At 33.0% G+C, this 15,000-nt stretch overlaps 2 protein-coding genes and 1 long non-coding RNA gene across 7 annotated transcripts in view; 2 read left to right on the top strand and 1 right to left on the bottom strand.

Annotated features, from left to right (window-relative positions):
- The window catches only part of LOC125035255, a 1,872-nt gene extending 997 nt beyond the window's left edge, over window positions 1–875 (top strand). Inside the window, exon 2 of the long non-coding RNA XR_007115752.1 lies at window positions 107–875. This is a non-coding gene — a long non-coding RNA (uncharacterized LOC125035255). The remainder of the gene's footprint in view (window positions 1–106) is intronic.
- Window positions 1–4,282, top strand: part of LOC125035251 (collagen alpha-1(IV) chain-like) — a 126,581-nt gene extending 122,299 nt beyond the window's left edge. For all 4 annotated transcript variants that reach the window (XM_047627519.1, XM_047627522.1, XM_047627520.1 and 1 more), the window contains exons 13-14: window positions 2,152–2,261; window positions 2,342–4,282. In XM_047627519.1, the coding sequence (XP_047483475.1) occupies window positions 2,152–2,261; window positions 2,342–3,229 (998 nt within the window). In that variant the 3' untranslated portion in view covers window positions 3,230–4,282. The remainder of the gene's footprint in view (window positions 1–2,151; window positions 2,262–2,341) is intronic.
- Window positions 4,283–7,296: 3,014 nt separating this feature from the next.
- The window catches only part of LOC125035250, a 72,519-nt gene continuing 64,815 nt past the window's right edge, over window positions 7,297–15,000 (bottom strand). For both annotated transcript variants that reach the window (XM_047627517.1, XM_047627518.1), the window contains exons 5-11: window positions 14,174–14,425; window positions 12,801–13,754; window positions 12,037–12,233; window positions 11,612–11,818; window positions 10,134–10,359; window positions 9,744–9,927; window positions 7,297–8,824 (exon numbers count right to left, since the gene is read on the bottom strand). In XM_047627517.1, coding sequence (XP_047483473.1) covers window positions 8,802–8,824; window positions 9,744–9,927; window positions 10,134–10,359; window positions 11,612–11,818; window positions 12,037–12,233; window positions 12,801–13,754; window positions 14,174–14,425 — 2,043 coding nt within the window. In that variant the 3' untranslated portion in view covers window positions 7,297–8,801. The remainder of the gene's footprint in view (window positions 8,825–9,743; window positions 9,928–10,133; window positions 10,360–11,611; window positions 11,819–12,036; window positions 12,234–12,800; window positions 13,755–14,173; window positions 14,426–15,000) is intronic.

Raw genomic sequence — 15,000 nt, 5'->3', positions numbered from 1 at the left:
TGCATTCATGTGATATAAAATATCCCTCAATGGTCTTGTGAGCCACAATCAGCAGCTCCCGCCCTTCCTGCCAAAGACTAATGCAGCGCTTTCCCGTGTGTTGCAGGCCAGTGGCAGGCCTCAGACTACCTAAGGCTCATACAGCCCTTACTACCACCCAAGGGGGAATGGACCTAAGGGCAAGGGGCGGGAGCAGCAGAGGAGAGGGACCAGACACATCCAAACCACCACAGTCCACACAAACTCACATCTCATGTCTGGCAGATGCCTTTCTCCTATAATAGAACAAACATGTTCAAAACTGCCCCCAGTACTTCAAAAAATTGTGGAGTCAGGACATCCACCAATAGCTGCCTACTGATGCTTGTTGTTGACACTGACATTCGTCATTAACACCTGTTCAAAAGTTCCTTGTATTTGAATGCTCAAGTAGTGTCACATTAGATGTGTCAGTCAGACACAATTATTTACATTGTTTTGGTTAAGGTTCTTATGGAAATGTTAGGCTTAGTTTGTTTTCTGATATTCTTTCTTAAGAAGACAAAAAAGAGTGCCATCAAATATTTTGTTTGAATGGTAATATGATCTCATCTAATGAACAGATTATGTCATCTGAATGAGAAAATTACATGTTTAATGACTGTTTTTGTTATTTTCTAGTTTTTGTTTGTTTACTTTGTGTGTTTAGTCTTGAACTGCTGCATTACTTTTTTTTTTTTTACTGACTCATTAACAGAATGTAGACAGCTTTAGTTTTGTCAGACACTAAACCTGACACAGCTTTAACATGATCTTGTTCATTTCCTGAGTTATCACTCTTGTCTTTCATACCTCAGTTATTTGTGTGCTAACCTATCAATAAATACTGAATGTGCTGAATTTTACAAACAATTTAACCCATCACTGATGGAATGTTCTATCAAACCAAAAAGAAGAAATTATGATATGATAACAATGCATTATAAAATCTGAAAGGAAGGTGAATGCATAAAAAATGATGTTTTATCATCCCCATTCATTCAGACGTTTAAAGTGGAGATGATGGAAAGAGTTCAATGTTTCTTATTCACTCTTCCAACAAATCTTAATTTGTTGCATGTAAAAGCAAAATTATGAAATGTAACCATATCTTGATCAAGATGCATGAGGGCTTAGTTCATGCAGTCTCAGTTTTCAAGGTAAGAACAAATGAAGTAGAAAAACTTCATATAGAAGGTATACATTTTCCCTGATAAATAGCAGTTAATTATATTGTGAGTAGTCAAGTGTTTGCATCCTCCATCAACAAAATGAAATAAAAAGAACCAGTTCTTTTTTATAACAATCAACATAAATTACAGTCTAGAATTAGCTCAAAGCATCCAATTGCAGATAAAATATGTGGATATCATTATTATTTTAGTAATGTCAGATTTTGTTTGTATGTATCTTTTAACCAAAAATAATATTTTTTCCTAATTTTGTGAAGAATACATTACATTCAGAAACAAAAAGTGAATAATGTTCACAGGACCTTATAATATCTATTAATAGTTAATATCCTTTTTAGTACATCACAGTACAGTCATTACCTATCACTCTCCTACATATTTTATTAGAGAAAATTTCTAATCCAGTGCCCCCATTTACATATTTGATTTTGAAAGACAGGACCATAAAGTTCAAAATTGTGTGTCTGAAGGCAGATGTTTATTTGAAGGTCAGTACTTTGCTTAATTACCATATGAAGGTAAAACTGCAAATTTACTTTCTGACAACACCTACTGCAGCACAGGAGGAGGCAAAGTGTTGGGTCAAGTTGTTTGGTTACCATAGTGTTACTTTTATCGTCTTGACATTTTGTGACTTTGTCTGTTCGATTGCAGCTGTCTTTTTTTCTGGACCACAGTAGGTGTATCAAGGGCATGTGATGTGAATAGTCCAGTTATTATGTTTGGGAATATTATGGCATTATTGTAGGATTTTTATTTTTGTCAAAGTATTAATTACCTCAACACAAAATAGAAGATATATATATATCTGTGATGTATTGCATGAATTAAAAATAATGTCTTCTTGAAGTATGGACTATCATACATAGCCTTTCTAAAGTTTGATATTTTACCTCCTTCACATGTGACAGGAATATGCTATGTTTCATTTTATTTTCAGGCTTAGCTGGTGAAGATCATCTTTTACCAGGACATCCAGATTCACCTTACAATCCAAGTTCTGGATCAGCTCCATATGGAGGAACAACAGCCGATGAATTGTACAAACAGGTATGAGGCTCTATATATATTCTTCATCCAGGAGCAAGTATGGAAAAAAGAACATGTTTGAATCTCTGTTTCCCCCACAGGTTGATCACCTGAATGGCTTGGTTTCTTCAGTACTTCCAACCCTTGATGGCACCACTTCCCCTTCCAATCAAGTTCCTCCCATTCCTGACTCAACCATAACATTTCCAGTGGAAGTAGACACTACTGGCACAAGAGTTCCAGAAGACACGGCCTCAAGAACAGAAGCACCATTCCTTCCTGGTGTAGAGGATTCAAGTACAGATGGTGATATTACAACAGAAGCTAGTACTACTACTGATGGAGATGTGCCTTATGACTATGAGTATGAAAATTATGATGATTATGTCTATGAATATGATGAATATGAGTATGAAGATGAAGATGAAAATGAAGAGGAGGATCCAGGGTTCGAGTATTATGACTATTACAAGGATGGAGCCAGGTACAAGCGGCGATCTAAGAAAAATAATGTTCAGGGTGACTCAGACCATAGTCACCACGAAGAAGGAAGATCGGACTCATTAGTACAACAGGAGGAACATAACAAGAAAAACAAAAGACAAAAACATACCCACTCAAAGAAAGGCAAGAAGAAGAGTACCACTGATAAGAAAAGAAAGCACAAGTCAGGAGACAGAAAAAATAATCAGAATTACCACACTATTGAGAGACCAGACACATCATCATTTGTAAATCCTTTAGAAACTACCCAAACACCACCACCATCAACAACAACTCAGTCTCCCAGGCAAATCATTGAGGAGAGAGCAGCAAGAGTAAGAGCACTGAAATTGAGAGCTCAACAGTTACGTGCACGACAGCTTAAAAATTCAGATGGAAATAAGGACGTCCATCCATTGCGAAGATTCTCTGAAGTCACTCAGAGGACAAAGAGAGACTTAGGTTTCCCATTTAACAAGCTTTCAGAAGAGGTAACTTGGATATAGACTTTGTAATACTTCTGTAAAGCCATGTTACAGTAGTTCTTTAAAAGTGAAAGTACTAAAGGAGAGTTAAACTGATTACATTTTTACTATTTTAAAGTGTTAAAGACAGTACAGTAGTTCTTCTGTCAATGAAATTTCCATGCCTGGTATTTTTTGTCTCTCCCTCCAAAACTATGCTTCAAGAATGATTTATAATGAGTGGAACGAGGTGCAAAGATTTTTATACTTCCAAATGTGTTCTTTAACTTTTACTGGCTAGACCATTAACTTTGTCAGAATCAATATCATTAATATGTCAGTTTTCACTTCATCATTGTTATCTGTAGATAACTATTGAACAGAAAGTAATTATTCCTTACAAAGACCACTGAGTGCCATGAAAAATTTGTTACTCTAGTTTTTACTTTGAATGTACATTATGAATAATAGTTACACATTGAAGATGTGTTTACCTTGCACTGTACTATTCACAAAAATATAGATGTTCATAACTTGTCTCACACTGTGGCATAGTTCTCAGTATTCAGTTGTTCTTATTTTCAGAGTAAGCACTTTTTGACATTCTGCACTTCATTCAAAGCAGCAAATAAAGCTTCAAGAATGGTTATAATTTACCTTAGTCTTTTATGTGATTCATGATTTCCCAGCTTCCAAAGCTTCACTGCCATAACCTCACTAAAGTGCAAATGTTGTCATAGACATGGCCCAGTTTGTGAGAATTATTGAATAAGCTCTGATTTTTTTCAGTTGTTACTGTCATAGGTATAAGTTAATCACTGACTGTACTGTATATAGTTCACAGTTCTTGTCTACGAAAGTTGAACTATCAGCAAAACATCATCTTTATGACTTCAGAAGGTCTCCTTTTTCAATAAAGGAATATTTCATAACTGTTGCCATCTTGACTTTATTCCAATTGTGATATATGATATCTGGTTTGTATAAAAAGAAAAGACAAGGCATTAGTTCACTTTTTTGTCTATCATTCAGTAATGGTGCTGGTAAATGATAGAATTTTTTATTAACAATTATAATCAATAAACAAAAAAAATATATATATTTTTCAAACTTACACACACACACACACACACACACACACACACACACACACACACACACACACACACACAAACACAAAAACACACACACAAACACACACACACAAAACACACACACACACACACACACACACACACACACACACACACACACACACACACACACACACACACACACACACACACACACACACACACACACACACACACACACACACACACACACACACACACACACACACACACACAAACAAGAAAGAAGGAGAGAAGAGAGAGAAGAGGACAGACAAAGAAAAGAGGCAGAGACAAAAGAAAAACAGAGAAAAGAGAGAGAGAGAGAAGAGAGAGAGAAGAGAGAAGAAACAACGAGAGAGAAGAGAGAGAGAGAGAGAGAGGTTCAGTGTCACAAAATTTGGTTTGTTATTCAGATAGAGACAAAAGAATGCATGCACAAAATAGACTATCTTTGGAGTTTTAATGGTACATTCATTTTTAAGCTGAAAAATATTTTTTTTACATTTATGTCTGGAATGATATGGCATTGTTTAGAAAAGTATGCTGTTTTTAAAATGTCAATTCTTACTAACTAATGTCAAAGCATTTATGGTCATTAATATTACTAACTTAATCTACCATCATCAATATCACTTTCATCTTCATATGCTTCCATCACATGAATTAATTACAGTGTCTCTGAAATACCAGGGACTCATTAACTAATAAAAATATGGCTGGATTCATAAGTATAAATTGTACATCTTTTATGCACCATGAGCTGGCTATAATTTCCCCTACCATATCATTTGCATATAATGACTTGTTTTTCACATTGTCATCTCTACTCTTACTTATTTCTTTCTTTATAAGGATGCAGGATATCAAGGTCTTTCATTATTTCATAATTCTTAACAAAAAAAGCTTTGGTCATTTCTAATGGTTTGGAATTCAGAAGATTAGTTTTTTTTATATAAGGAGAGTAGAGTCCAACTAATGTTTATATTTCATTTAGAGAAGAGTATTACTTGGAAGTAGCTTATGTTTTAGCCTACTACTATTTTGACCATGTAATTATGATGCTTTTGTAACACTATAATAAATAATTGTAATTTTCTTCTTGATTTCTTAATAAAGCAGAAAATCCCCATTAACATCTAAAGCAGCAACATTTAGCCATTGATAAAGAAGAATACACTGCAGACTAAAAGAAAATACAAGAGAATTCTTTTCTGAAAAATCTAGTGGACATCCTGTCTTGCTTACCAATTTAACTCGGCACTTACCTAACTCCTGCAATGTAAGACAATATCCATGACTGTTAGCTGCATACACTAATCACAAAGCCACTGCCTTCTGAGACATCAGATACGGAAAGAATAAAATAATGGTTATTAGTATTCTAGATAGATGACAGCTTTAATTGGATAATGCAAATGCATATCTGAAGATGTAATTATTAAATAAACTAGTGTCTTTCATGACTATCTCTACAAATTCGGATAATTTTAGATGTTAACCCACTGATATCAGGTTCATGTCCACTGTACTTTTACTTTATCACTTTTGTTTTACACACAGCATAGTCACAGGTTTGTTTCTGTAATTAGTATCTGTTACTATTATTGTATATTATTATCATTATCATTATTATTAGTATTAGTAGTAGTATCTGTTATTATTGCATCTTTAATGACAATATAAAAATCAAAACAAAAACATTTAAGAGAGGCCAGATGCCTAGTAGTTGACTCCTTGGTGACAGGGCATTACATTTCTGTAAACGGAATTAATAAAATAAAACTACATTGGGCCATGCATGTATAACTGCACTCCTGGCATCAACTGGATAAGATCCAGTATCCAGTGTTTATGGTGGTTCAATATGTCATTTGAATTTTTTTCTAATGATTTTCAAATGTTGTTAATGAGAATGGATAGAATTAAGCTGCAACTCAATACACCTGAAATGCATATCTGTCCAGTTTAATGAGATTTATATAATCAGATATACTTACTTATTTGAGTACAAAAGTACATAAAGGAATATATCATATATATTCTGAATTATCTGACATTAGATATCTGTAAATACATTCCTTTAAAGTTAATTATAATTATCAGCTTTTAGGTTATAAACACTGGCTTATATCTGCTAGCAACTTAATTTTGCACTTTAAAGAAAATACCAAATTATGTAACTGGCAAACACAAATACCAAATTAATCCAAATGCATGCAGCCCAAGGAAAGAATGTCTTCTAAGTTTAACTGCTTCTAATAACCTTAATTGTTCAATATCAGTATAACTAAAGAAATGCTAAAGAATGAATGTGATTACCACTCTTTTGACAGTGCTATATATGCCTTTCTGTTGCCACGAATCCAGAATGAATCAACCACCTTACACAATATGTTTTACTCAATCCTGTCTTTTAAGAGAACTGACAAATAAATCAGAAGTGACTACAGTATTTTCAAATTTTAGATATTCTCTCAGTATTTATATTGGGGCCTAAACAATGCTTCTCTGCATGTCTTTTCGACTTTTATACTTTTTTTTATTGGGATGACTGGTTCCTTTTGTAATGAAACTAAAGAATTACAGAAGCTAAACTTAAGGCTCCACTATACATGAACATATTTAAATATAATTTAAAGGTGCCATGCTAGCAACAAAAGTTTTACAAAACAGACATATAAACATCCTAGAATTTGCAGGATAAAAATCAGCATAGCCTTTTCCATTGTTTTCTGTCCTCTCTCTCTCACTGAACTTCTTTTAACCTGGGTATCACCCAACATTTCCATTTATTGATAATTTTATAGGAGAAGACACAGTATACTGTTATATATTTCTTAAGACAGTGCCCTAGGTCATAAACTTCAAAGTCTATTAGATTTTCTGAAATATATCTATCTTTTACGGCTTTTTAGAAATTTTACCAAGAAGGAATGATGGTAATAGGGAGCAAGTAATTTTAAGGAAATAATTAGTGAAAATGAGAAACTGCACTTATAATTGGTTCACATGTTTTATTTAGCTTTTTAAAAGGCACATAATTTTTTTTTTCCTGTACTTAGAAATGAGGTAAATAAATAAAATAGGTCTTTTTGAGAAACAGTTATTCCTTCATACACTTATAAAGCAAGAATCCAGAATTTGTTCAGATATAAATTCACTGTACAACTATAGATCACAATGACTGGACGGCACTGTTATGAATAGATATAAATATAATATTCATTGTAACATTTCACTATGAATACTTGCAACATTACTTAATTCATGACAATTACAGGAGAATCTCAGCACTAAACATCTACTGGTTTCCCAATTTTTAGCCCAAACTACATTGTATAAAATGCAATTATGTCTTGATACTTACCACATAATTTGTACAGTACATACAACACAATCACTGTTGCAGGACATGTTAACCAGTGTACTTCTACAAATTTCCTGATTTCTCTCATATACAGTTAAGATTAAATTAATATAGACATATTGGATATATGTTTCAGATTTTGCATTTTCAAAAGGCAAGTCAAATGTCTTTACCATAATAATCAAGTCCAGTATCATGGAAATCTATTACAGCTTCAAAGACTGCTAGTCCTTAAATGGTCTGAAATGACTGTATTTCACAAAAAAAAAAAAAAATCTTGATTTATGTATTTGAATCAAAATGAAGTTTAACTCTTATAAATAAGACCCTTTGCCAAATGATATCCTTGGTGATTATCACTATATCACACTATATATTAGTAATTCATAATCTTAGGCCTTATAATGGTATGCATTTACAGGAGGTTTTACAGTACAGAAAAACTTCCCGAGAGTAAAGAGATACAATTTAAAAATATGAAAAACCTTACTTATTATTAATTTGGTTTTGAAGACATTTCTGAAAAAATACACACATTCAGATGCAAAAAAAAAGAGCAATAAACTCTACTGAACAGATTTTTTAATGCAAAACAAAATTACAGTGTTATAGTTACTAATTGTTTTGCCTCAGCTGTCACTTCTGTGTACCATATAAAAAACATATATTTATTGGTCTGATATTCTTTTTATTTTATATACCATAAGTAACCTAAAATAAGAATCGCTATCATTACTTGCTTTTTCTTCTTTTATTTCTTTTTCAGTGACATAAAAAATATTCATATTTCTCGGTACCTTTCCTGCTCATTCCTTTTCATATTATGATATACATACAGAACATGGTACTTCCATTTACACATATAGACTGTACATATAAAGTAAGTTAAGGAATACCCATTATTTCTGAACATACAGAACATAAACAGTAGCACTAAACTATAACATCAAAGAACAGGAATTTAATTTTTACTCACATATCCAATGATGCCATTTCACTCTTTTCCCAATTATACATAAATCATTAAAAGATATCCTGCAACTATAAAATTGGATCGGTTCCATTCCAGTTAATAGCTGCATTCTTCCATTTCGTTCTGATACAGTGTTCCATTGGAGGAATAATGGCAAGGTCATTTTCTCCTCCCCTCCATATCTGGAAAAAGAGAACATCATGTCCCCAATGCTTTGAATACACATATGTGTGTGTGTGTGTGTGTGTGTGTGTGTGTGTGTGTGTGTGTGTGTGTGTGTGTGTGTGTGTGTGTGTGTGTGTGTGTGTGTGTGTGTGTGTGTGTGTGTTTGAAAATTACAATTAAAGTACTGTGAAAAGTGGTACAATCAACTACTTTATACCCCAAAATCAAACTTACAACGCACCTTTTCATCCAAAAGAAAAACATATCCAACTACAAGCTTAAACCAATCACCCCGTATGGCAAGAATATATGCCATGCCCAATGTAATACAAGTTTATTTATTGTAATTACACATAGATGGCTCTACAATTGGATGGCTCTACAAGTACTTAGTCACCAAGGAGTTGGTTATTAGTCCTACGTATCTCACCTGTTTACCTTTTCCTCAACTTTTGGAAAGGGTTTTTTGCAATATTTCACGGTCTTAAATGTTATCGAGATTTTAATAACAATTTAATAATCATAACATCAATAACAATTATAACAGTATCAATGTCAACTGTATCAAAAAGAAAAACACATTTTCCTGCCAATTCAAGGTATGGGGAAATCAGGATCGGTCACCAGGGCTACTGATAGACTCCTTGCCAGCTGAACACATGTGGAGCCATCTGTATGTAATAACATTCACAAAAAACTACAGGGGTCAGAACATAAATCTGGGGTGAATGGGTTAACATGGCATCCATACCTTATCCAATCTGAAAGTGCATTTATATCTACTGGCTTTCTTTCAGATCTATTCCTTCCTCGTAAGGCTTTAGGGACCTTCTGGCACTAAGGTATACTTCAAAAAGTAAATATCAAAGGAAATAAATATTTGCTTTTACACAATATCAACAAAAGTTAAAGGAAATACGCCAAAATGTATCTTACCAATGGTGAGCCTTATCTCATCTTCCTGAAGGGCAAGGCCATCATAATAGTAGATATCAAACCTAGTAGTGTTGGGAGGTACATCAGCACTAACAGCAGTGTCACGGCTGAAGAGGACACTATAGTGGCTTTCACAGCAAACAACCCATATTGGGTACTGTGGGGTCTTGAGATGTGATCCAACCTTTAAAATAAATTGAAATGATATCATAGCAATGGAAATTAATTAATTGATCAAAAGTATTACAAAATATTTGAGGTAGAGAAATAATATATATATCTAAAATATGCCACCATACTAAAAAATATTTTACTGGTTCAAATGAATGAACTTCTTGTTTTTGATGCATGTAATTCTAAGCAAACCAATCAAAGCTATTTAAAACTTACCTTGTAGCAATCATAGTGTTCAAACAGAGAGAGAAGACCAATGTCAGATCGATGATGGACGCCCTTCAAAACAACTTTGTCCTCTGAATTGCCGCCAAGTGTTTGGTCACCATTAAAGGTGTTAGTGGATGCTATCCCTGTCAGAAGGAGGTTTACAATTTCCTGTGAAGAATATCCGTGTGCATTCAGGAGGTGACCTCCACCAGCATCTTTGTCTGTTTCAACACTGGAACAAAAAGATTTTTATAAATTTCTCATTCAAATCTTTATAAACAGGTTTCTTTCTAGTACTACTAATACTAGATAAGTTTTACTGATCTAAGAGAGCCACATGATATTTAATATTTCTGAAGAAAAAAAGAGAAAAAAAGTAAGAACAAAAAAAAAATATATATATATAAGTGTATATATATATATTTGTATATATATATATATATATATATATATATATATACATTTATATATTTATATATATATATATATATATATATATATATATATATATATATATATATATATATATATATATATGTATGTATATATTTATATATCTATATACATTTATATATATATATACACACACATATAAATATATATATATATATATATATATATATATATATATATATATATATATTTATATATATATACATATATATATATATATATATATATATATATATATATATATATATATATATAAATATTCATATATATTTATATATATATCTTTATCTATTTATATATATATATATATATATAAATATTCATATATATTTATATATATATATCTTTATTTATTTATATATATATATATATATATATATATATATATATATGTATATATGTATATATATATATACATATATATATATATATATATATATATATATATATATATATATATATATATATTGATATATACATAAATATATATATCAATATCAATATATATATATATATATATATATATATATATATGTATATATATATGTATATATATATGTATATATATGTATATATATGTATATATATGTATATGTGTGTATATATACATATATATATATTTTATATATAAATGTATGTATATGTATATAGATATGTGTGTATATATACATATATATAAGTATATATCTGTATATATATTGTATATCTATATATATGTATATATGTGTGTATATATATATATATATATATATATATATATATATATACTATATATATAACATATATATATATATATAATACATATATATAAAATATATATATATATATATATATATATATATATATACATATACACACAATCATATTTTCCTTAAATAAATCCAGTTTTGTGTATTTTTCAAGTCTAAATATAGTCATGTTGAACTTCATTCCCAACCTAACCAGAATTTAAGCCAAGAGCACAAGATGTGGAAATGAATTTACAAAGCAAACCTAGACACACCACCACATGCTTCCACAGCTGAACTTACTTTTCTAAGCCTCTCGTCAGAAGTAGCGAGTACAGGAGGATAACGCAACCAGAGCCAGTCTCAGCAGTGAAGACCGACATGTGGCGATTGACTGCATCATACAGATCACCCTGCACGACAAATTCATGGAGGTTGAGGTTCTCTGTCACACCATCATTACTGTAACGGCCAACACCATGTTCCGCAAAGTGGGCGAAAGAACCAGGTCTGTAAAAAAAATAAGGAAAATGAATAATCAGTCAAAGAAAGTGCATGAGTCAGTTAACCTACTTCTTTTAGTGCTAGTAAATCATTTACAAGAAAGAAATCTGAACTGCTCATTCTAGCAATTAATACTTTCTTCTCTCTCATTCGTGCTACTTCTTTCTTTTTCCTCATGTCACTGACCAACAGATGAAATAAAAATCTCTGGAAACTATGCTTACAATGCAAGAATAGCCTTTTTCTCCTCTCCAGCCTTCCATAATATTTCTGTGATAGCAGAACCCAGAGCCCATAACCATTCTCGCTGAGATGGTCGGAGGGGACTCACAGGGCTGGTGCTGGGAGACACAGGAGTACCGAAGATGAGGCACTTCATCATATAAGCCTGAACACATGCTAACACACCACAGGGACCTCCCTGAAATATGAAAAGGAAATTATTTTCTTATTTCACTCTGTTCTAAACATAAAATGTCCTATGACCTTTCTTTTTGGTGTTGCAAGATTAATATTAAAATCAGTTCTCATTTTCAAAAAAATCAGGGGCAAAATAAGTCTTAACCCGCTGCTACCAGGGGGGACATGTAAGTACATGCCATGACCACTGAGAGTTTATTTCATTAATTGTCTTTACACACAGATGGCTCCAAAAGTACTTAGTCACTGATCAACCAATCATTAGTCTTCCTATCTCACCTGTTTACCATTTTCATTGATTTTTAGAAATATTTTATTCTACTTTATATTCCTATTAGTAATGTCAATAACATTATAATAATCATAATGTCTTTAATTAAAATAACAGCATTGATGATAGTATTAGTAAAAAAATTTCCCTGAAAACTCAAGGATAAAGGAAATCAGATGAGGTCATAAGATCTACTAACTGACTTCTCGGTGGCACTTGAGCATCTATGTATAAACACTTTACGAACCATACTACAGAGAACAATACTTTTCCTGGTGGCACGGGTTAAATACTCACCTTATTCTGAACCAAGCCATATGACAAATTGGGATTTGCATTTTGCTTGAAATTTTGTTGCATCCATTCTGCTGGAATTGTATTAGCTGGGCTTCCTGTTAGAAGATTTCTGAGATGACTTGCTTCTTCCAGAGTAATGGGAGTGCCTGCAGCTTCTGTATTTACAGTCTTGGGGCCTATGACAAGCCCAGCCACTTTGTTATCAAGGTCATCAATGTCCTTAAGAGTCAGCTCTCCATCATCGTCATCACTCAGATGAGTCTTTGGTAGTCTATGGCTTCGCTTTCTTCTTGGCCTGGAACTCTGTTTATATCCATCTCGTATTTTTTCAATCTGACCACTTTCAAGTCCCCTTTTGCCCCTTTTTTTCCTTTGTTTTCTCTTACTCAAGTTTCCAAGGTCATTTGCAAAGGAAGAAGCATCCATAAACCCCTGAAGGTTTAGTATCTGAATATCTTCATGAGAGTTTGGAATGAAACGTGGTTGGCCTTTTCTGGAGCCTGCTCCTGTACCCTGCTCTATCATGGCAGACTTATCATTTTCTGACTTGAATATCAAAAACTCCTCAGGACTGACAGTCCCTATACTCATTCTTGAACTATCATTTGAGCCAAAATTTGCCAATCCACCCTCCAACAGGTTCTGCTTTGAGCCCTTCAGACTCTGCCTCCTCATCGACTGAGCCATAATGTCTCCTCGCCTGTTCAGGTCTGACAGGTAGTCTGCACTTGGACGCAGCCCAACCCCTCCCAATCCCCCGATCAACCCACCCAGTTCCCTAATACCTCTTCTTCTGTTCATGGTTCCAACCACATCTCCCTCATCACCATCTTCTCTGTTGTCCATTGATGGAAACATGTCCTCTTGAGACTCTTCGTGGTCTCCAAGCATGGACTCACTTCGCTGTTTTGTTAGAAGAAAGCGGCGGTTTGCACTTCTGTTTCTTGGGTCCTCCTGTAAAATCAAACAAGACTGCTTATCACACACAATTAGTATTCCGCAACAAAACCCTTCCAACATGATTGGAAAAAAAATGAAAGTATAAACAGCAATATACTGTTTAAAACATCATATCTAAATACATTCAGGGTATAGGTAACTCTTACATAATGTACAGAGCTGCATTTAAACCTAAATCTTAAGAGTTCAGTAAATATCACTAAGATTTTTCTTAATAAGTTTTTAAACATTTTTTTACTGTTTCTGCATTAACATAAAGAAAAAAGATCACATATTCATTCATAATCAAATTGTGAACTGAATGTACTCTCTGAATTTTTTTTTCTTAATCTCAGTATTTAATTCTAAACAACAAAACCAATAAATCAAAGCCAAAGAACAAGTTAACATGGAAGCTGTTCCTATCCCCTCACCTCTTTACTCATGACAGGTGCCATCATGCCCCTGATATTCCTTGCCCCCCGGAGTTGGTCCCTCTGAGCTGCCATCTGCACAATGTCATCATCAGCATCAGTATCAAAAACACTCTTCCCCTGGATGGATAACTGGAGTGATCCATTGGGAACGGTGTTGTCTGCGAGGCTATATCCATTAAATGCACCACTGAACATGCCATTTGGGATGTGGCCATTAGAGTGATGATTCATGTGATGATTGTTTTGAATCTGGAAGGAATATAAGGAATAAGTAATGTAATAACGCCCTATCCTATTAAGAATCAGAACATAAAATGCATGTTAAAATATACAACATCCTTACACTGTCTATATCAAAATTTCTCTCTATTGTCATCCTAATCCTCAATGGCTGGGAAGAACTATGAAATGAGATCTACATTTCATCTCACTTAAAATTATTTTTACTAATATCAGAAATGCCCGCTGCCTGCCATCATTACCCCCCCCCCGCCCCCCCAGCACCTCGAGTTATCAACTGTTTTTGTTTTTTCATACACCCATGGCATTTTCATACATTCATGACCATCCAAATAAATTCAGAGGCAGAGCAAGTGTAGGAGGTTCTCATGGCTGTAATCATATCTATAGTGATGAAAAATATGAATATCAATTCTACACCTTGCTTGATATAATGCTTGATATATAGTGAATATATATCAGAAATAATGAATATATAAATTCTCTAACTTTCAGATTTTAAACAATTTGTACAAAAGTCAATAAAAAACAGATATCGGATTTATGAGAACCACAAGCAATGGCCAATACCAGATCAAGTCGGA

Source organism: Penaeus chinensis, chromosome 19, assembly GCF_019202785.1.
Source record: "Penaeus chinensis breed Huanghai No. 1 chromosome 19, ASM1920278v2, whole genome shotgun sequence".
Lineage (NCBI taxonomy): Eukaryota > Metazoa > Arthropoda > Malacostraca > Decapoda > Penaeidae > Penaeus > Penaeus chinensis.
The sequence above is the reverse complement of the archived record's forward strand: the minus strand, read 5'-3'. Positions and strand labels throughout refer to the sequence as shown.